Raw genomic sequence first — 22865 nt, forward strand, 5'->3', positions numbered from 1 at the left:
AGCAGACTTGACCGTTAACTGTCAATTTTATTGTTAAAAGCTTAGAACTACAGCAATAAATCAGCCATAAAAATGGAGCAATATTGGAGGTTTGTGTTGTTTGAAGCATGTGGATCAGATCAGGATCTTCTTTTTGCTATTCTGAAAGAGAATGTATACTTTAATACATATTTATGTATGAATAAATATATGTTTATACGTATCTATATATTAATGTGCAAGCTAAAAATTTATTTGAAAACATTTGTACGCACGTACAACACGTAAAACCGTCCGTATATCAGTATGTGGAATTAAATTATGGAATGGATTAAGCAACGAAATCAAACAATGCACTAATATGATCCACTTCAAGAAACTCTTCAAGTGTTTAAAAAGTACAAAGAAGAAGAACCATGGTAAACATCCTGAATTTATGTCGTCCATCCATTCATTTTCTAGATAATCTTATTTTGAACTCTCGCGGCTGTGTTGGAGCCACTATGGATTGATCTTTCACAGTATCATGGTAGACCCGCTCGACATCCATTGCTTTCGGTCCCCTAGAGGGGGGGGGGTTGCCCACATCTGAGGTCCTCTCCAAGGTTTCTCATAGTCAGCATTGTCACTGGCGTCCCACTGGATGTGAATTCTCCCTGCCCACTGGGTGTGAGTTTTCCTTGCCCTTTTGTGGGTTCTTCCGAGGATGTTGTAGTCGTAATGATTTGTGCAGTCCTTTGAGACATTTGTGATTTGGGGCTATATAAATAAACATTGATTGATTGATTGATTTATCTCACCGTATGAAATATAACTTACTTCACTCATTTATTTTTTAAAAGTATTACTTTTAGAGTATATTGTGAATACATTGAGAACAAGAAGTGAACAAAGGTTTTAGCAACTGCTATGTAAAGGAAAATGGGTATGATTAAATAAGCTTGGCTTCTTCCTACTCCTTTTTGAACATGTTGAACAGAGAAACTGGAAATTGTGATTTATCATGTTGTATGCATGCATGTTCCAGATAAACACAAATTCAATTTATCAGATTAATCACAGGGTTGCTGTGGATTGAATTCAATTAATCACGATTATTAATTTTTAATGTATATTAATCATGTTTAGTTTTGTATTTGCAAATAGGCTCAACAAAGATGAGAATATACAATATAAGCTTGTAGCATATTTATTAAACACCTATAGCATCATGTTCATGTTAATGAACAAAAGCTATTTCCTTTTAAACAAAGATGTTCACATTGATGTTGACCTGTCACTTATTTTGTGTTATGGTTGTATTTCAAGATAAAAGTGCTTTAAAGACAAGAAAACTCCTTTCGATGGGGTGTGCATAACACAATGTCAGTCCACTGTTCCCTCATATTTTTCTTGGTATTCAAATGTCCCATTAAGAGGGCCAACATGCTGAGTGACATCTTCCATATTTACTTTTTTGGTTCTGCGGTCAGTTTGACCTGCATTTGCGTATAAAGCAGGATGGCAATGCTACTTGGACAAACTGCCGGAAATGCGTTGCCAGAGACATTTCCGGGATTTTAAATCATTTTCTGCTAAAGATGGGTTGCATTAATACATTTAATCAGATTAACATACAGTACAGGCCAACAGTTTGGACACACCTTCTCAATCAATGCGTTTTCTTTATTTTAATGACTATTTACATTGTATATTGTCACTGAAGGCATCAAAACTATGAATAAACTCATGTGCTTAACAAAAAAAAGGTGAAATAACTGAAAACTTGTTTTATATTCTAGTTTCTTCAAAATAGCCACCCTTTGCTCTGATTACTTTTTCGCACACTCTTGGCATTCTCTCGATGAGCTTCAAGAGGTAGTCACCTGAAATGGTTTTCACTTCACAGGTGTCCTCGTTTTGATGCCTTCAGTGACAATCTACAATGTAAATAGTCATGAAAAGAAAGAAAACACATTGAAATGAGGTGTGTCCAAACATTTAGCCTGTACTGCATGTAAAACATTTTAATTATATACAGTAATGTCATAGTTAAAAGGGCTAACGCATAGCGTTTAATCTTAAAAAAAGTAAAAAGTATGAACCTAAATTAATCACACAGCCCAAGTAATTGTTCTTCACAGCGGATGGACAGTTACTTGAAAGGTGTTTTTACTCAGGTTAATCACACTTTTGAATTTGAATTAATTATGATTAATCACAGTAAATTACTTGCTTTCATACATTTTAATTTACCCCAAAAAGACCCCAATATTTTGACACAAATGCTATTTTATTGTAAGAATTAAAAAACACTTATTATTAAACATTGTACTGAAATGAATGCCATTTATTGGCTCCACACCCGGTAATCCTACCTGGGTGTATTTTTAAATTAAACATTTCAGGGAGGGGCTTCACGGTGGCAGAGGGGTTAGTGCGTCTGCCTCACAATACAAAGGTCCTGCAGTCCTGGGTTCAAATCCAGGCTCGGGATCTTTCTGTGTGGAGTTTGCATGTTCTCCCCGTGAATGCGTGGGTTCCCTCCGGGTACTCCGGCTTCCTCCCACTTCCAAGGACATGCACCTGGGGATAGGTTGATTGGCAACACTAAATTGGCCCTAGTGTGTGAATGTGAGTGTGAATGTTGTCTGTCTATCTGTGTTGGCCCTGCGATGAGGGGGCGACTTGTCCAGGGTGTACCCCGCCTTCCGCCCGATTGTAGCTGACATAGGCACCAGCGCCCCCCCGCGACCCCAAAAGGGAATAAGCGGTAGGAAATGGATGGATGGACATTTCAGGGAGTCGAGTCCCCTAACTCAGGTGTGCATTTACCTGATCACTGACCCTATAACAATCTACACACTATTCCCATTGCTTTGGTTTCATATGAACATCACATCTTTACATATGACAAAAGATAACTTACATGTGGACCTCATTCCGTAAAAGAGTTTGAGCTGTAGAGGCAATACAAACAATAAATATGGCTTTTGCGTGAGCTTGAAGATCAAAATGACAGTATGATGAGAAGCAGTTTTACACTTTTACCTAATTTCTCTTCTGGCCTCTGCAAACTTGTGCCGTAACAGGAAGGAGGCCACGGCGTCAGCAACCTTCAAACACACGCACACAATAACACACACTTTAATTTGATGTAACTGGACCAACACTAATTAATATGACGCGTTCTTACTTTATCTGGTTTGTCTTCTTGCACTGCATGACCACAGGGGGGCAGCACCTGCATCATGAATTTACCTGCAGGCAGATAGACGCACTGTAATTGTCATCTTATCACACGCCCACGCCCACACACACACATTTGTGAGTGTGTGTGTGTGTGTGTATTTGTTACTTTCTTGGGACACCCGAAAAATGCCACCCTTTCTAAATATATAAAGATGTGTATTTACATCATCCATCCATCCATCCATTTTCTACTGCTTATTCCCTTTGGTGTTGCCCCCGGGGGGTGCTGCAGCCTATACATACTATACAAATATAAAAAAAGCTTGTTGTGAAAAATGAGTTGGAATTTCACAAGAAAAATTTCACAATTTCACAAAAAAAACTTGGAATTTTGGAAGTATTACAATAAAAGTCATCATTTTACTCAAGGCTAGTCAAAATCTTTACAAGAGAAACTGAACATTTGTGCAATATTATGATAAAAGTTGGAATTTTACAATAAAAGCTCAACATTTTGGCAATTTATGAAAAGAGTCTCGATTTTACTCGACAAAAGTCACAATTTTATAAGAAAATTTAAAAAATGTTGGCAATATTATAATAAAAATCAGAATTTTACTTGGCAAAATGATGACAAAAGTCATAGTTTCACTTAAAAAATGTCACTGTTTTACAAGGACAACCAAAAATAACTGGCTATATTGTGATAAAAGTCTGAATTTTATATGACAAATGTCACCATGTTGCATTAAAAAGTAAACATATTATATAAAAAAGTAATAATTTTACGAGAAAATATTGCAATAATTTTATAAGAAAAAAGTTGACACATTGTGAGAAAAAGACTGCTTTAAGTTAATTTTTGATAAAAAAAATTTTGGTTTGTAATCGGTTTTTAATCTTCGTTATTTATTTCAAGTTATCACAGTATGTCTCTAAATAAATATTTATTTGATCAATTTTGGCCGAAGGGGATGCATTTCATTTGCTTACACACATGAATGGCCAGAAGGTGAGCACTTAAATTTTTTACACACACTTGTTATTTCATATGTTGGCCAGAGAGGTAGCACTTTTAAAACCGAAACACAGTCAATTTGAAAAATCCCTCCTTTTTAAGACCACCCTAATTTTGATAGATTTCACCACCAGGGGTGCGAATGAGTCATTCTCTATTAGATGCAACGGTTTTCTGTATTGGGACCATGATTTATGTCCTAACTTGTTCACTGGTCCACATATGGAAGGTACTTTTCCTTATTGATGCCTCAAGAAGGGTATAAATACAAGAACACACACACACACACACGTGCACACACGCGCACGCACACGCACACACACACACACACACACACACACACACACACACACACACAGACACACACGGCCGGGATGTCAATCTCAGCTTCGCCGCTGACTGGCAGCACCAGGTGCTATCTCCATGGAGACCTCAGCAAAGATACACATCCATCCATCCATCCATTTTCTACCGCTTATTCCCTTTCGGGGTCGCGGGGGGCGCTGGCGCCTATCTCAGCTACAATCGGGCGGAAGGCGGGGTACACCCTGGACAAGTCGCCACCTCATCGCAGGGCCAACACAGATAGACAACATTCACCCTCACATTCAAAGATGCACACACAATGTATAAAAAATTTTGCAACTATTCCAACTAGCATTCTTTTCCCTAAAATGCATGGCTACTATGTGAACAAGGGGGCATGGCTTACCTTGCATCTGGCCTATGGTCAGGTCACGGTCAAGCCGGTCGATTCCTGCCAACAAATGAGAGTTAAATATAAGCTTTAGGCAAGCTGGTAAAAAGGTAAAACAGATATGGGACGGCATGGCGCAGTGGGTAGAGTGGCCGAGCGCAACCCGAGCGTCCCTGGTTCAAATCCCACCTAGTACCAACCTCGTCACGTCCGTTGTGTCCTGAGCAAGACACTTCACCCTTGCTCCTGATGGGTGCTGGTTGGCGCCTTGCATGGCAGCTCCCTTGGTGTGAATGTGTGTGTGAATGGGTAAATGTGGAAGTAGTGTCAAAGCGCTTTGAGTACCTTGAAGGTAGAAAAGCGCTATACAAGTACAACCCATTTATATCATTATGTGCTTACCGGCCAGGAGGAGAAGCTTTGGCAGGTTGCAGGACAAAAAGAGGTTGGACGTTCCCCGAAACCAGCCATCCCAGTATTTCTCCGACTTTGACAGGTCTATGCGCCATCTGTAGACACTCTGGCATACCACAACGTGCACATTCTCTCGTCATTTCCAGTGCCAAATGGTGGCTGTGAGGATGTTTACAAAGGGATGTGTGTCACATTGAGGCCCGAGTGTGTTTTCCGTACCTGGCCTTTGCTGAGGCTCAACTCTGTGGCGGCGTCGTCTTTATCATAGCTTTTGTCGTAGAACTCCTCGTTGCGTTCCACCACCACATCGCTAACTGGGCTGGCCTGCTCCAGAGAGTCAGTCTCCTCCACCTCACACCTAACACAGAGGAGGGACGGTGGATGAAGTCAGTCACCTCTACTGACCAATCAACACCAGCCTACCTTTTGATTTGACCAGCCATCGACACTCTAGCAGATTCCAGATTCCGGATTTGCCCGCTCTTGACACTAACGTGGGCAGTTTTCATATTGTATGCAGCTATAACAAAGTATTAAACAATACTAAACTGTGGTGATGAAAGCTCACCTCCACTCGATGGCGTGGTCCATAGACTTGAAGGACTTGGGTCTTCCTTTCAGGAAATTCTGTATGCTGTGAAGGGCCTCCATTGCACTTCCTGCCATCCACGTTTGGGAAATCACCATATCGGAGTGGTGAAGAATGAGTATAAACTGAGCAGAACTACAAAAAAACCCTCCTCACCCTCGACAACATCGATGGCCACCAGTCCCACAATGGTTGGCAACAGCTCATTGCCGGATGTGTGCACTGCAATCGCCCCGCCGACCCCGTGGCCAATCAGGACAATGGGGGGAGGAGTCTCGCCGTAGCATGCTCTGATCACGTTGGCAATGTCGCTGCAAATGGAGGAGTAGCATTATTAGCGTTATTTCCCGAGAAGTCGTGACTCCTCGTTGTTGTTGTCATCCAAGACATTTCTATTTCTAATTTTTTTTAGTAAGGATCCCCATTAGCTGGTTGCCACAACAAACCACTAGTCTTCGTGGGGTTCACAAACTGAATACAATTACAAGTAAAAGCATATAATTATAACTGCACCATACAGAAAAAAATAAAAGCATCAAGAAGAAAACAAGCAAACAATTTACAGTCAAAGAATAATAATTACCACATAAATATAACTACACAATACAAAACCAAATAAAATCATCAACAAGCAAACTACCATATTTTTCGGAGTATACGTCGCACCTGCTGAAAATGCATAATAAAGAAGGGAAAAAATATATATAAGTCGCACCGGAATATAAGTCGCATTTTTGGGGGGAAATGTAACATTTGAAAGGCAATTTAAAATAAATAAAGAATAGTGAACAACAGGCTGAATAAGTGTACGTAATATGATGCATAAATAACCAACTAAGAACGTGCCTGGTATGTTAACGTAACATATTATGGTAAGAGTCATTCAAATAACTATAACATATAGAACATGCTATACGTTTACCAAACAATTTGTCACTCTTAATCGCTAAATCCCATGAAATCTTATGCGTCTAGTCTCTTACGTGAATGAGCTAAATAATATAATTTGATATTTTACGGTAACGTGTAATAATTTCACACATAAGTCGCTCCTGAGTATAAGTCGCACCCAAACTATGGAAAAAACTGGGAATTATAGTCCGAAAAATAGGGTAAAATATTACTTTCCTTTTAAAAATCTGTTTACTTTCAATGCTGGTGAGAATTTGAGGCAGGTTATGCCAGAGCGATACAGATCTATAAATAAAAGATTTCCGCACAGCATTCTTCCTGGGACGAGGGAGTACAAAATGCCCCTCAATAGACACCCTGGTATTATGATTATGCATAGTGCTACTGTGAACTATTTGGGCCACGAGAAAAGCAGGAGTTTTACTACCGGTTACTGATTTGAACAATAAAATAGTATTACCTGACAACCTGTTTTGCACTGTTAGCCAGGAAAGAGAAGCATGCATTTGGTCCACCTTGGTTCTTAGTGAACAACCCAGAACCAGCCTCGCTGCCCTATTCTGGACAATCTGGAGTTTACTGATCTCACCACTTGCAGCAGACGCCTAGACTGTAGAATAGTGGTTCCCAAAGTGGGCGGTACCGCCCCCCTGGGGGCTGTGGAAAGATCTGGGGGGGCGGTGAGGAAGAAGGGGGCGGTAGGGGGGCGGCAGTCCGAAGTCGAAGTCAGAAGTTCGAACGTTTGTTAGACGATTTGTACACAACACGTGCAGCAGGACGAGTCAGTGGACGACGCATCAGGGTCCGGTTACCACACGCCGCTCTGGCCCAGTCAGATCCGACAGCATGGACTACAAAATCAAAAGCTCAGGTTTGTAATTTCAAGCTTGTAATGATCAGAATTGTATCTTATAATAAAAACCGCATTCTGGCGGTCAACATCATCTTGAGTTCAAGTCAACATGAAATTGGGGACTCGCCAGAATGCGCCGTGTTGTGTTGTGTTGAGCTGGTTAGGGTGGTGCATTCACTGATATATATATATATTCAAAATGACATTGAGCTAAGGCCAAAGTTCAAAAAGTCATATCAAGATTTTTGGTTACAAAAAAAAATCTCTGACTGCAATCAAGTGCTGTGGAACAAGGTCAAGATGTACTTTATTGCCTTCCCAACATCATATTTAGTAGAACGGGGTTTCAGTGCAGTCGCCTTGCTTCTTTCCAAGCAAAGAAACCGACTGAAAATTACTGACCGCGGGGATCTACGACTTCTTCATAGTGAGTTCCAGCCTGATGTTGAGAAGCTTATGTCCCTGCACCAAGCACATCCATCCCTTTAATATTAAGTGTGAGACAATGAAGGTTACTGGTGGAATGTTTATTTACCATTCTATGTTGCTGAAACAGTTAAAACTGCTAAAAAATAAATTGGTTTACTAAATTGGGTTTTATTTGTGAAATACATATTTGTGTTTAACCTTTCTCTTTTCAAATTGCAGCATACCAAATATCAAGAAAGAGATGTTTGTTTCCATATGTGTCTGTGGGGGGGTGGTTGGGGGGGCGCTAGGAATTCACTGGGGAGCCAAGGGGGCGCCAGCCTGCAAAAGTTTGGGAACCATTGCTGTAGAACAATAGTCCAGATGACACAAGACATGGTTACCTGGACATGGTTTGAGTGGAGAAGTCATCTGATTGGCGGACCAGAGTGTCACCTGGATGAAGCACAAAATCCGCAATAAAAACTCTTTTGTAATTGCTATTAAAATGAAACAAGGGATGCTTGGTTCCCTCACCGTGACCCCTGAGGTCCATGGCAAGCACCCGGCAGCACACTCTGGCGGCGATGGCGGTCTGCAACACACGAAAACAAGGCAAAGCATGAGATCTGGCCTGATGTCTTCATTTGTACGCTTTGTTGGGAGCACTCACAGTGAAGACTGCCCAGGAAAGGGCCGAGTGTCCTCCCCCATGCAGAAGAACGAGCAGGGGCCCCTCGTGTCCCGCTTTGTAAACCCGGAAGATGTCTCGGCTGTCGGCCTGGCCCACGTTTACGTCCTCCATCTGATCGAAGTACTCTTGCCACGGTACGGGCGAGTAGTCCAGTTTCTGGCCGACTTCACTGGTCGACATGCGGGCACAAGGAAACACACACTGTATATTCACGTCACAAGAATGATATTTACAGTTAGAATGCCACTAAAATAGCTGAGGCTCGACTGACAGATACCGGGTAAACAAGGCAGCTAATGCTAATTTATCAGCCAGGTTTGTTTTGTTCCTTCAGTGCCACAACACTCACAGATGTTTTGGAAAGGTAACTTACTGCTCCGTATCAAAGTTCTCCTCCCACATGTTTGCTCCCAAGCGGTTGTAGTCTTGGATCCGGCGTGTACGTGCTGATGGAAAGGGAAGGCGTTTTCCTCAAACGTCTCTTTCCGTCAACATCTAGACGCCTTCTTTCACATCCCTGGACCGAATAAGCAGCGTTGGCTGACACCTTGAAGGACAATAAAGAGTCAGCTGGCGTTGTCAGGGAGTATTTCGGCGGCCGCGTCCTATTGGCCGACCCCTTAGAAGTGGGCTAGGAGAGTGACACTGTCCAAACTCAGGGCTTGATGTACTAAAGGTTTGCGTGTATTAAAACACGTGCAAACTAAATAGCGCACGCAAAGCTGATCTACTAAGCTCTTGCACAGGAGTCTCTTAAATGTGCAAAATAGAGAGCGCAATCCATTTAGAGTGCCTGTCTTCATATAGACCAGGGGTGTCGAACGTACGGCCCGCGAACAGGTTTCATCCCGCTCGTGGAATGAGTTTGCTAAGTATAAAAATGAGCCAAAATTTTTGAATAAAAGAAACTGCGGTTGTAAATGTGTCCACTAGATGTCACAATAGTAATTATTTGTATATTTGTAGATGATGCTACATATGTGCAAAATCAACCACATGATGTTAGTACATCAGTTGAGAAAAAATAGCAAACTACATAAATAACATACTATATTTTAATTTTGATATTATTATTTTTTATCTTTATGGATTGACGATGAACACCAATGAATTGACTGATAAACATTATCAGATAATTTATTCAGAAACTATAAATAACGACAAATAAAGATAGAATACTAGTAACCGCAACATGTGTGTGTTAAAAACCCCCAACAACATTGTGATGTGTACATTTTCGGAATTGGCTTGTTCTATTTTTAAACAAAGAAAACATTCTGAAGTTGTCTTTATTTTTAGGTTATCGTGCCGTGATTTCACCAGTCCGGCCCACTTGGGAGTAGATTTTTCTCCATGTGGCCCCCGATCTAAAATGAGTTTGACACCCCTGATGTAGATGCAGAATATATTCTGATTATTTGAATACCCACAATACTGGGCGGAACATGTGCAAATATAATCATTCAGCGCACACAATGGGATTTCTCAATACTGAGTACTAATACCAAGACTGTTCTGTGGTCGCTGTTTTGCATCTACTGTATATTCAGCATGTCCTGTCCAGCCACTCAGGCAAATTGTATTTTTGATGTAGAATAATGTGAATGTGAATGTTGTCTGTCTATCTGTGTTGGCCCTGCGATGAGGTGGCGACTTTTCCAGGGTGTACCCCGCCTTCCGCCTGGATGCAGCTGAGATAGGCTCCAGCACCCACCGCCACCCCAAAAGGGACAAGTGGTAGAAAAATGGATGGATGGATGCCCATATCTGCTGTACAGATTGCGCGTTTGGAATCTATGTGCATATATGCCAACCCTCCCGGATTTTCCGGGAGACTCCCGAAATTCAGCGCCTCTCCCGAAAACCTCCCGGGACAAAATTTTCTACTGAAAATCTCCCGAAATTCAGGCGGAGCTGGAGGCCACGTCCCCTCCAGCTCCATGCGGACCTGAGTGACATGTCTACAGCCTGTTTTCACGTCCGCTTTGCCACAATATAAACAGCGAGCCTGCCCAATGACTTTATAGCTGTAGAATGATCGAGGGCGAGTTTTTGGTTTCTTATGTGGGTTTATTGTTAAGCAGTTTCATTAACGTCCTCCCAGTGCGGTAACAACACACAACAACAGCAGTCACGTTTTCGTCAACCGTAATGCAGTTCGTCTGCTGTAAACAGCAATGTTGTGACACTCTTAAACAGGACAATACTGCCATCTACTGTGCATGCATATGTGACAATAACATCTACGGCTTTTAGAGAGTGCAGAAGAACGAGGAAGATACAGCCATGGCGACGCCAAAGACGAGTAAGTTGAAGAAATACGCTTGTAAGTTCCAAGCCGCAGCTGCGATTGGACCTGGATAGCCTCCGGGAAGAAGTAGGGGACTACCAATTGCTTGGCAGTGAAGCTCTTCCTCAGGAAGCAAAGATTGACCGGTTTTGGGCCATGCTAAGGAGAGATGGAAGATTCCAGACTCTAGTGCAGTGTTTCTCAACCTTTTTTCAGTGATGTACCCCCTGTGAACATTATTTTGATTGAAGTACCCCCTAATCAGAGCAAAGTATTTTTGGTTGAAAAAAAGAGATAAAGAAGTAAAATACGGCACTATGTCATCAGTTTCGGATTGATTAAATTGTATGACAGTGCAAAATATTGCTCATTTGTAGTGGTCTTTATTGAACTATTTGGAAAAAATATTTAAAAAACAACTAAAAACTTGTTGAAAAATAAACAAGTGATTAAATTATAAATAAAGATTTCTACACATAGAAGTAATCATCAACTCAAACTACCCTCTTTGGGGATTGTAATAGAGATCCATCTGGATTCAAGAACTTAATTCTTAACATTTCTTCACAAAAAAAAATAATCTTTAACATCAATATTTATGGAACATGTCCACCAAAAAATCTCTAGCTGTCAACCCTGAATATTGCATTGATGCATTTCTTTTCACAGTTTATGAACTTACATTCATATTTTCTTGAAGTATTATTCAATAAATATATTTATAAAGGATTTTAGAATTGCTGCTATTTTTAGAATATATATTTTTTAAATCTCACGTACCCCTTGGCATACCTTCAAGTACCCCCAGGGGGTTCGCGTACCTCCATTTGAGAACCACTGCTCTAGTGCATTTGATTAAAGCACTTTTGTGCGTGCCACCCAGCAATGCATCATCAGAGAGGGTGTTCAGCATGGTTAGAAAAATAGTGGCAGTGAATAGAACAAGGATGAACAATTCAACCATTAACTCAACAATGAGTAGATGAGTGTTATGTGTGTGTATACGTGTAAATAAATGAACACTAAAAATTCAAGTATTTTTCTTATATATATATATATATATATATATATATATATATATATATATATATATATATATATAAATATATATATATATATATATATATATATATAACTAAAATTCACGTAAAGTCAAGTATTTCTTATATATCCATCCATCCATTTCCTACCGCTAATTCCCTTTGAGGTGGCGTGGAGCGCTGGTGCCTATCTCAGCTACAATTGGGCGGAAGGCGCAGTACACCCTGGACAAGTCGCTATCTCATCGCAGATTTCATATATATATATATATATATATATATATATATATATATATGTGAAATCTGTATATATATATGTATGTATATATATATATATATATATATATATATATATATATATATATATATATATATATATATATATATATATATGAAATACTTGACTTGGTGAATTCTAGCTGTATACTCCTCCCCTCTTAACCACGCCCCTGCCCCACCCCCAACCACGCGCCCACCCCACTCCACCCCCCACCTCCCAAAATCGGAGGTCTCAAGGTTGGCAAGTATGTCTATGTGCAAACTTGCAGTTACACACAAATGGCTGTGATAAAGGAGGTGATTGTGCTGCAAAGATATATGATAGACAAGGAATCCTCCATCCTAAGTCAACATATTTGGGCGGTCAGAAATAATTATAAACAATAGACGTATTCTAATTCGTAGACAAACCTAAACAAAAGTCCGCTTACTGCGGAGTCAATGGGATTTCCTCTATTCCACCCATAAAACCTAATAAATAACCATCCAAAAACGGCCAACAATACTCCATTTACATTTCGTGACTTGAATATTAACCAAGTATTAGTGATATTGTTGTTATAAGCGCTAACACACACAGACAATGTATAGCAGCGCCAGGATCACAAGCTTGTGTGCCAATGTTGACATGAACGACTCATTAGCTGATTTTTTGCTCCTCAAACTTTATTCTAGACCATACAGTAAATCATGCCTCTTACATGGATAGGACTTCTTCCGACAAGTTGGGACACTTCAACAACCAATTTAGACCCGGGAATGGCAAGAGTGACACAAAAAGACGCTTGGTTTCACCCTCCTTTTCTTTGTGAGGATTATGAGTCATTCTTCATCTATGCGGGAATATTTGAACCTCCTAGCAGACGGCATCCTAATGACAGCAGGCCTTGTACAGTAAGTGATGTTTTGTTAAGTTTGTTGGCTCTCATAAAGTCTGCAGTAATATTAAATATAAATGTGACTGTTACTACATTACATATGTACTTACATCTATATAAAACCTTAAGAGAGGTGTTTGGATGTCTTTTTAGGGGTTTCGTAGGCATAATAGAGCGGCTCCCATAGGCTCCATTATAAGCAGACTTTTCATCGCATTCATTTACTATTTAGAATACATTACAACATTTTTTCCCCGTCGTCACGTCTTTCATAATGATTGGGAACGAAAAAGTGCAGTTCCCCTTTAAGGTTTTTTTTTTGATTGATTGATTAATTGATTGATTGAAACTTTTATTAGTAGATAGCACAGTACAGTACATATTCCGTACAATTAACCACTAAATGGCAACACCCGAATACGTTTTTCAACTTGTTTAAGTTGGGGTCCACGTTAATCAATTCATGGTAAGGGGCTGATGAAAACCAATTTATTTATTGTGTTCTGGTCTTTGCTGGCAATGAAAACAACTTCTTTTTCAATCTTTTTTATTTATTTTTTTTTTTTAAGTCTGTATCATTTTAGTGCACCAACATATTAGTGACACCTTTAGGACATTAAAAAGTGGGTTAATAAAGTTAAAGTACCAATGATTGACACACACACACACACACACACACACACACACACACACACACACACACACACACACACACACACACACACACACACACACACACACACACACACACACACACACACACACACACACACACACGCACACACACACACACACACACACAGGGTGTGGTGATATTTGTCCTCTGCATTTGACCCATTCCCTTGTTCACCCCCCGGAGGTGAGGCAAGCAGTGAGCAGCAGCACTGGTCTCGCCCGGGAATCATTCTTGGTGATTTAGCGGTTTAGTGGTTCCATTATGACCACACTGCAGGACTGTTTTTAAAATTCCCAGAAAAAGTAGTACAAATCTACTTGATATTTAAAAAAAAAGAGCAAACCGCCACAGGTAGGAGGCCCATGATAACATGAATGTGGAGGGAACTGAGAATTGTAGTTCATGCAAAATCCTCATTTAAATAGGACAGTCTTTACCACTTTTGCTCTTGTTATCTATTGCACATACAGTCTTAGTGGATCATATGCAACACGGCCATTTATAGTACAGTCAATTTGAAACACTCAGTTCAAAGTGAATAAACAGCATTAAATGTTTCTGTTGTACTAGTTTAGACCACATGTAGAACGGCTTTGTAATTATTACATCAAAGGTCAGTCACTTAAACAAACATACAGATAAGATATATAAAAATACATAAACCGACTGTATATGATTTAAAATTGTAAACATTGAATCATAAATGGTCTCTCGCACGCACGCAGGCACAAACACACGCACTAAACATGCACACAGCACTCAGGTGTCGGTGACAGTCAGTATCCAAGTAACCAGCAGAAGACGACTCAACAAAATGTCATTTGAAAATGCACACACTACAAAGACCCAACAATGACAACAGAAACGTACATGCTTATGTGTCTTTATTAAGGATCCCAAAAGATGGCAGGGGTAAATGCATGTAGATGTCTGCCTTGCCTCCTTCTTATTTATTCATACGTGCCTCCTGTGAGGCGGCGGAGATTCGATGTCTTTAGTCGGTGAGGAGGCATCGGCAAGGCGGCACATTGCGTGAGTGGAAGCCGACATCCAAGTGTGGTAAGAGGACTTATTCTTAACACTACAATCAATGTGGTTTTGTTAATGGTAATACTGTATTCCTACGATGTATATGTCAATGTAGGTTATGCCAAAAAGTTTTGATACAATAAATTTGATTAAGTTTTAAAATTATAAAACTAATGCACAAATTAAACTTGCATGTTTTGCTTTCCATGCCCTAAAACAAAACAACTGTCAAGCGTTTGCTACCATGGAAACCTCATACAACTCCGAGCGCAGGAAGGATATTGTTAAATCCCAACAACAGACTACAGGGCAAGCAGGGTTTGTGAATTCCCTTGGCCAAAATGATGCTAATGCCCAGACGGGAGAGGAGCCTAACTTCAACCTAAACCTCAGCGTGACCTCATTGAACGATCCCCGCTCTCAGAAGGATGATGGGAAACTTGCAGCAAGGCGAAGTCAGGAAGGCCGGAAGCCCAAAGTCTCCTTGATGAACATGAAGGAATCTGAATCACACAGAGTGCAAAAATTTGTTCGCAGCCCCAGAGAGAGGGACAAAACACGAACATTGAGAGTGGACGCATCAGGCGCCTTAAAGCCCACACCCCAAAGTGAAACTCCAGTGAGGACGACCAGCCATTATACACCGAGCCTTAAAATGCAAAGCATTAAGAAGCAAGATCCAATGGTTCAAGATCACAGAGAAGATTCTGGGTATCATCTGGGTAAAACTGTTCCAGACATTGAAGAAGCAGAACCAGCTAGCCACACAGTTTCATCCACTTCTGTAAACCCAAAGCCACAAATGGAGAAGATGCAATCAATCCTTGTTGGTAACAATAATCCCAAACTATTCCAACTTACACTCAACTCTGAAATCACAATAGCGCCCAAAGTCAGCCTCGAATCAAAAAGGGCACCGAAAAACAGTTGTGGATCAAAGGGAAGTTCCGCGCAGAAAACGGGCTACAGCTTCAAGATGCGTTCCAATGTTTACCCTAAGAGTGGATCCAGAAAAAGTCTGGACTGCAAAACTGACAGTGTAAGCTGTGACATGTTAGCCAAAGAAAATTCAAGTTTAAAATCTAGTCCAGGTCCGGAACCCAATTCGGATTCTTTTAAAACTGAACCGACTAGCCCCCCATCTATAATGGTCTTGCCCAGTCCAGTTTTAGCCTCTAGGTGTAATAGTCCATGTTCTACTCCAGGTAAGAGCTTACAAGTATTTTCTTTTAACAACCAATTTCACCAAGTTAATTTGTTGCTTTGGTTTCACTCCATCTAGTTCCTCTGGCCGCTTCCAGTCCAAAAACCAGAGCCTGTGTTGCCGTGACTACACACGGAGAATGCCCACAAGAGCCTGAATATGTGGCAAACTTGACTAAAGGTCTTCTTACCTTTGACATGGTGGACATGTCATCACTGAAAAGGGGTGTTGCTCTGAAGAAAGGACAATGGAAGGCGACAGTGGCCGGAGGAACTGTGCCATCACAGGACGCCAAGCAGTGGTTGGTTGAGGCTGGGGGGTCCCCGGGAAGTAATGGGAGGCCACCTCAGCACAAAGTGGGTCAACTGAGAGACGATAATGTCAACATCCTACTGTCACAACCCTTCCAATCTCCTTCTGCTCATCCAGAGAGGCTAAACTTCAGTGAGATGCCTCGTCCTCGGGCATCAGAGAGGAGAGAGGTGGGGGTCCAGGCGGAGGTGCGTGTGACGGAGCACTCGGTATCCACCAGTCCAAGCCTGCTAAGAGGAGCTCCCTCCTTCTCCCTGATTGGTTCTCCCAGCTGTCAATCATACAGCTTGACCTCACCAACTGTGTCACTGTGTTGTGTGCCGGCTGTGCAGCCTCTTCGAAAGCATGTCTGTAAGATTGATATTGAGCTGTGCAGCCAATTCAAAGAAGGAAATGCGAACAGCATAAAGGGAGGCGATGAAGAAGTGAAGAATGTGAGGGTGCAAGCGGGAGAGGAAGTGGGAGCTACGCCGCGGGAGGTGGCAAAAGACGAGCAGGGAATGACGTGGGAGGTGTATGGCGCCTCAGTAAACCTAGAGTCTCAGTCCACAGCCATCCAGTCCCACCTTGAGTCCAAAATCCAGAAGCAGGCAAAACATATCCGGTCTCTGAGGAGGTTTATCAGGAAGCACAACTGGAGAAAGAAACAGAAAAGCAAGAAGAAGAAGAGAAAGAGGGTAGGGAGGACGCTGAGGTGCTGCTGCACAGCTCCTTTGGTGCAGGATTGACCAGGAATTCAGGCATCCATGGAAGGAACTCATCATGATCGCCAAGCATGCTAACAAAAAAATTATACTTCCACTTACTCTTGTAGTAGTGCACAACGTGTATGTGCAAAAAAAGTAAAATGCATGCAATGTAAATTGTTAGTTTACTGAAGTGTGATAAAAACGTTTTCACTGGTGCTAAATATTTCAGCCACTTCCTTTTTTGGGAGAAAATGTCACTGAACCATCCAGGAAAAGTTCAGTGCAGAAAACACAAATCAATTCTATCAGCAAGAATGATCTGTAGTAACTATTTTGTCAGTGTTTCACTCACCTCACATCTTTAAGACAAAATATACCCGCCATGAACACAACTTCAAAATTCGGAGAGCACTCATCCACCATTTTTATCACCACCTCCTCTTCGTCCCGCACCACGCTGAATTATTTAAAAACATTAAAAAATCACGCTGGTGTCAACAACAGAATCCAGCAGCTATGTTTTATTCAGTCTGCACTTTAGGGTACACGGAGGACTACAGTGCCCGAGCAAAAAAAAAAAAAAAGACAGATTAGATCGGGGTTTTAAAGTTAAAGTGCCGATGATTGTCACACACACTAAGTGCGGTGAAATTATCCACTGCATTTGACCCATACCCACAGGGGAGCAGTGAGCAGCATGGTGGCCGCGCCCGGGAATCATTTGGCGATTTAATCCCCAACCCCCAATTCTAACCCTTGATGCTGAGTGCCACGTATTTCAAACTGGGCCCCATGCAGAACAATTAGGGAAACTTTTATACATTTTATCCATCAAATATGCTAAAACCAAGGCAGTGCAGGTGAAGACATGTTACGCGTTAAGAAATGTTAAGAGGCTCTGACTGTTGGGCTCAAATTTTGCTTCAAAATATACACCCCCAAGCTTTTAGATAAGCAAATAAACATTCATCACTCAAGTAAAAAACACTTATAAAATGTACCTCGATGACATTGTGACAATACAATTGCATTTTTAAAAATTTTATTTAAATTATGCAAGCAAGTAATAACTTGTAATTAATCATGATTAATCCAAATTTAAAAGTGTGATTAATCTGGTTTATAAAAATACTCGTTTGACAGCAGCTTGTAAAAATATATATTTATTTTATGTTTCCCTACAGTGTTCCCTAGTTTATCGTGAGGGTTATGTTACAAACCCACCCGGAGTATGTGAATTCCTGTGAAGTAAGGACGCTATTTGGTTTATGAGTTTTATGAATATGAAATGCATTTAAAGTCTTTACAAGCCCACCACACACGCTACACAGCTTTCACTCACGCACACTTCCGATACTTCCAGGCTTCACTTCACTAAAATAATGCTATTTGGTAACAGTCAAAGAAAAAGTCAAACAACATTACAAATAGACAGAGTAGATATTGAAAGGGTAAAATAAAACACATTTTTGGGTGTAATAATAGATGATAAAATCAATTGGAAATGTCACGTAAAAAATGAATAACATAAAATAGCAAGAAACATGTCAATAATGAATAAAGCTAAACATGTTCTTGGCCCTGCGATGAGGGGGCGACTTGTCCAGGGTGTACCCCGCCGTCCGCTCGATTGTAGCTGAGATAGGCGCCAGCGCCCCCCGCGACCCCAAAAAGGGAATAAGTGGTAGAAAATGGATGGATGGGTGGATGTTCTGGACCAAAAATCACTTTGTATTCTCTACTGCTCACTTACCATGAATTGACTAACTTGGACCCCGACTTAAACAAGTTGAAAAACTTATTCGGGTGTCACCATTTAGGGCTCAATTGTACGGAATATGTACTGTACTGTGCAATCTACTAATAAAAGTTTAAATCAATCAATCAATCAATCAATCAATCAATCAATCAATCAATCAATCAATCAATCAATCAAACAATGTTACCATATCTGAGTTATTGTGTGGAAATATGGGGAAACTACTATAAATGCGAGCTTCATTCATTAACTGTGTTACAAAAAAGCTCAGTTAGAATAATACATCATATTGGATACAGAAAACACACAAACCCTTCATTTATCAAATTACAATTATTGAAATTCAATAATTTGGCGCATTTGCAAACAGATAAAATGATGTATAAAGCAAACTATAACTTGCTACCCAAGAACGTACCACAATTCTTCTCAACAAAATAGGAGAAATATCACCCTAGAGGAAAATCTAATTTAAAAAACATTTGTATGCTCGTACAACACTTAAAACCTTTAGTATATCAGTATGTGGAATTAAATGATGGAATGGATTAACCAAAGAAATCAAACACAGCACTAATATGATTCAGTTTAAGAGACTGTTCAAACTACACAGAGCAAGAATTATGATGAACATCTTGAACCGTTTTCTTTTTTTTTCATTGAGACAAAGATTATTTGTGTATTCAATATTGTTTGCTTACTATGGTATATTATTTATTTATTGTTTAATTGTTCACTGTTCTGTAACAGAGAACAACGAAATTGGATAAAATTGCTAAGGTATGAAAAGTGGTAGGATTAAATAAGCTCTGCTTCTTCCGACTCCTTTTCGGACCTGCTGTAATGAAACAACTGGAAACGTGTGATGCACTACATTGTATGCATGTTCGAAATAAACTGAAACTGAACGGAACTGAACTAAACTTCCACAGATCATACACTCGAAAAACCTATGTCATTTTAACATGCAAACTTGTGAAGGGTACTCAAATCTCAGTGCACTCAATAGTACTTTAAAATCTGCGGTGCACTGAGACCATGGTAAGTGAACCGCAAAGAAGGGAACAGTGTATAGGTTGTATTCACTTGAAGTCATGTACCAAAGTAGTTTTAACACGAAGTAACCAGCAAGTATATTAGATTAGATTAGATAATACTTTATTTATTCCGTCAGGAGAGTTCCTTCAGTCATTCAGAAACATTCATATTGAATTAGTCCTGAACTGTCATATTTGACAAGTATTATCAAATACTTCTGACTGAACCACATATACAACGGACAACATTGTTCCATTACCGTTATGTGTCAAACTTCTAGGTTGCACCCTGACGATACTGACCTGGGCAACCATCCATGTTCCAATATCAGAAACCTACCCTGCATTTAAGGGCAAAGCCCCCCTATCTTTCATTGCTAGTTACGTATCTGAACAACATTGATCTTTGATACTCTTTAGGACACTTCTGCAATGCCAACATGAACACTTATTGACTCATTTCCAGGAGAATAATGTAACCTTGCTGGGGGGCACTTTTGTTCCCATCATGCCTCTTGACACTATAAATGTGGTTGATATTCTGTTAAAGTTAGTCTGTTTTGTTTGAGCTCCTTAGTCATTATTTCTTGTTGCTACTGCAACAAAGAGCATTCTCTTTTATACTTTCCTATCTTGGCATACCAAGCCACCAGAAGTAACTTTCACCAATCTTTTGTTGGCTCAAGACTGTTAGATTAGTGTCAGAAGTAGGATTATAGGGTGGCAAAATAGAGTGACAAAGGACTTGATTGTGAGCTTGAAGATGCAGTCAAGGAGGACAAGCACAGCCAATTGGAGCAGCAGAGGATGCCCTTAAGAAAGCCTTCTAAAGGCAAGCGGTGTGGACAGCGACACAAGCCGACAATGCCACAGACACCAGGAAAGGCAAAACTGCCCTCCTACAATGGCAAGAGATCTCTGGAGACTGACCTTGTAATGTAAATGTGACACTGCATGTATTTAAAAAAATGTCTTATGTCTGTACAGCACTTTGGTCAACTGGGGTTGTTTTTAAATGTGCTAGATAAATGAATAAATTGAACCGAACTGAACTAAACTTGTCCATATCAAACTGGCAGCTAAATTCAGCAGTTGATCATCAGAGAAAACAGCAATAAACCTTGACCTTGCTCTAGAACAGGGGTCCCCAAAAATGTTCGACCCGGGGGCCGAATTGGGTTAAAAAATGTGGCCGGGCTATATATAAATATATATATATTTTTTATTATTTTTATATTTAATTTATTTATTTATTAGGGTTGTATGGTATACCGGTATTCGTATAGTACTGCGATACTAAATAATCATATTCGGTACTATACCGCCTCGGAAAAGTACCGGTCCAACACCTCCCCTGTCCTCATCACGTCGTGTCATTGCTGGTATACGAGCGGACGAGCATGTTCGGTAGTGCACAATCACAGAGTACTTACAAGCAGACAATGTGTGTGGTGTGTGTGGACAGAAAAAGGAGAATGGACGCATATTGGCTTAAAAACAAACGATAAAGACGAAGTTATAACATTGAAACGTCCTCAGGAAGAGTTGCATTAAGACATGGCTAGCGAGACAGCAGCTAAAGACAGCAGTGTTGTAGGTACTACCCCAGGGCAGCTGTGGCTACTGATGTAGCTTACCACCACCAGGTGTGAATGAATGTTTAGTCCCACTTCTCTGTGAGCGCTTTGAGTGTCTAGAAAAGCGCGATATAAATCTAAGTTATCTATTTTATTTTACTTCTAAATCACTATATCTCGCCTCCATGGTGAGAAAATGATGTACGTTTCTTACAAGTATCATCCTTGCAGGATGAAGAATAGCTAAACAGGCTTCGCTACACACCGTAGCTCACCGGTGTCACAATGTAAACAAACCCCATGGGTGGATGGATCTACACTTGACATCTACTGTGATGATACCAAGTACAAGAGTGTATCCAGTCGATACTACTATAATTACATCGATATTTTTTGGCATCACATCTTCTTTTGTTTTTATTTAATCTATATTATGTTTACAAACTCAGGAAATATGTCCAAGGACACATGAGGACTTCTAACAACTTGGTTTCGGATTGATACCCAAGTTTGTGGTATCATCCAAAACTAATGTAAAGTATCAAAAAAACGGAAGAATAAGTGAATATTACATTTTAAAAGAAGTGTAGATAGAACATGTTAAAAGAGAACGTAAGCAAATATTAACAGTAAATGAACAAGTAGATTAATAATCCATTTTCTACCACTTGTCCCTAATAATTTTGACAAAATAATTAAATGGAAAATGACACAATTTGTTACTGCGTAGGTCAGCAGACTAATTAGGAGCCTTTGTTTGCTTACCTACTAATAAAAAACAAGTTGTTTAGTATGTTCAATATTTTATTTAAGGACCAACTTGCAATAATAAACATATGTTTAATGTACACTAAGATTGTTTTGTTCAGATGAAGCCAATCATGCCATTTTTTGTGGTCCCCTTTATTTAGAAAGTATCGAAATGTATCGAAATAATTTTAGTACCGGCACCAAAATATTGGTATCGGGACAACACCAATATATATTTATATGTATATTTATATATGGTAATTGTAATTGTAGATGCGTAAAGACTCACCGCGTTCAGAGAATATTTCTTGTCCGGTCACACCTTCTCCGCAACAGCGTTCAAACACTCCTTTACAAACTCCCCATCAGCAAACGCCTTTCCACAGTTAGCTAACTTGAAGCTGGCCCCAACAGATGACAGGTTTGCCTGTGTTTGGCGTAGCATCTTATACAGCTGGGCAGCAAATTCACGGTTTAGAATAGCCAGCATTTCTCCTCTCACTTTGCCCAGCAAGCTCACACACATACTGTTTAAACACCGTCACTGTCACTTTGCAGATTAGACAAACTGCAAAAAGTCAAAACTCTACACTCAGAAAAGTTTTTACGT

At 40.2% G+C, this 22865-nt stretch overlaps 2 protein-coding genes across 5 annotated transcripts; one reads left to right on the plus strand and one right to left on the minus strand.

The window, feature by feature from the left end:
* Window positions 1-14: 14 nt before the first annotated feature.
* Window positions 15-22662, minus strand: LOC133560635 (protein phosphatase methylesterase 1-like). 3 transcript variants are annotated; one of them, XM_061913390.1, is made up of 15 exons: window positions 16322-16789; window positions 9109-9282; window positions 8715-8904; window positions 8579-8636; window positions 8446-8497; window positions 6025-6179; window positions 5848-5938; window positions 5703-5768; window positions 5499-5637; window positions 5268-5385; window positions 4881-4925; window positions 3155-3219; window positions 3010-3074; window positions 2888-2918; window positions 15-141 (listed from the first exon to the last, which is right to left on the minus strand). In XM_061913390.1, exons 2-14 carry the CDS (start codon window positions 9135-9137, stop codon window positions 2897-2899), a joined length of 1095 nt encoding a protein of 364 aa, XP_061769374.1. In that variant the 5' UTR covers window positions 9138-9282; window positions 16322-16789; the 3' UTR covers window positions 15-141; window positions 2888-2896. The 3 variants fall into 3 exon arrangements, with proteins under 3 accessions (XP_061769374.1, XP_061769373.1, XP_061769371.1); XM_061913389.1 differs by lacking the exon at window positions 16322-16789 and adding an exon at window positions 22545-22662 and having other exon boundaries at window positions 8446-8636; XM_061913387.1 differs by having other exon boundaries at window positions 8446-8636; window positions 16322-16790.
* gprin3a (GPRIN family member 3a) lies at window positions 14633-20853 on the plus strand. 2 transcript variants are annotated; one of them, XM_061913384.1, is made up of 3 exons: window positions 14633-14957; window positions 15161-16132; window positions 16210-20853. In XM_061913384.1, exons 2-3 carry the CDS (start codon window positions 15172-15174, stop codon window positions 17169-17171), a joined length of 1923 nt encoding a protein of 640 aa, XP_061769368.1. In that variant the 5' UTR covers window positions 14633-14957; window positions 15161-15171; the 3' UTR covers window positions 17172-20853. The 2 variants fall into 2 exon arrangements, with proteins under 2 accessions (XP_061769368.1, XP_061769369.1); XM_061913385.1 differs by having other exon boundaries at window positions 14633-16132.
* Window positions 22663-22865: the final 203 nt, after the last annotated feature.

The sequence above is a fragment of the Nerophis ophidion genome, linkage group LG10 (genome assembly GCF_033978795.1).
Source record: "Nerophis ophidion isolate RoL-2023_Sa linkage group LG10, RoL_Noph_v1.0, whole genome shotgun sequence".
NCBI lineage: Eukaryota > Metazoa > Chordata > Actinopteri > Syngnathiformes > Syngnathidae > Nerophis > Nerophis ophidion.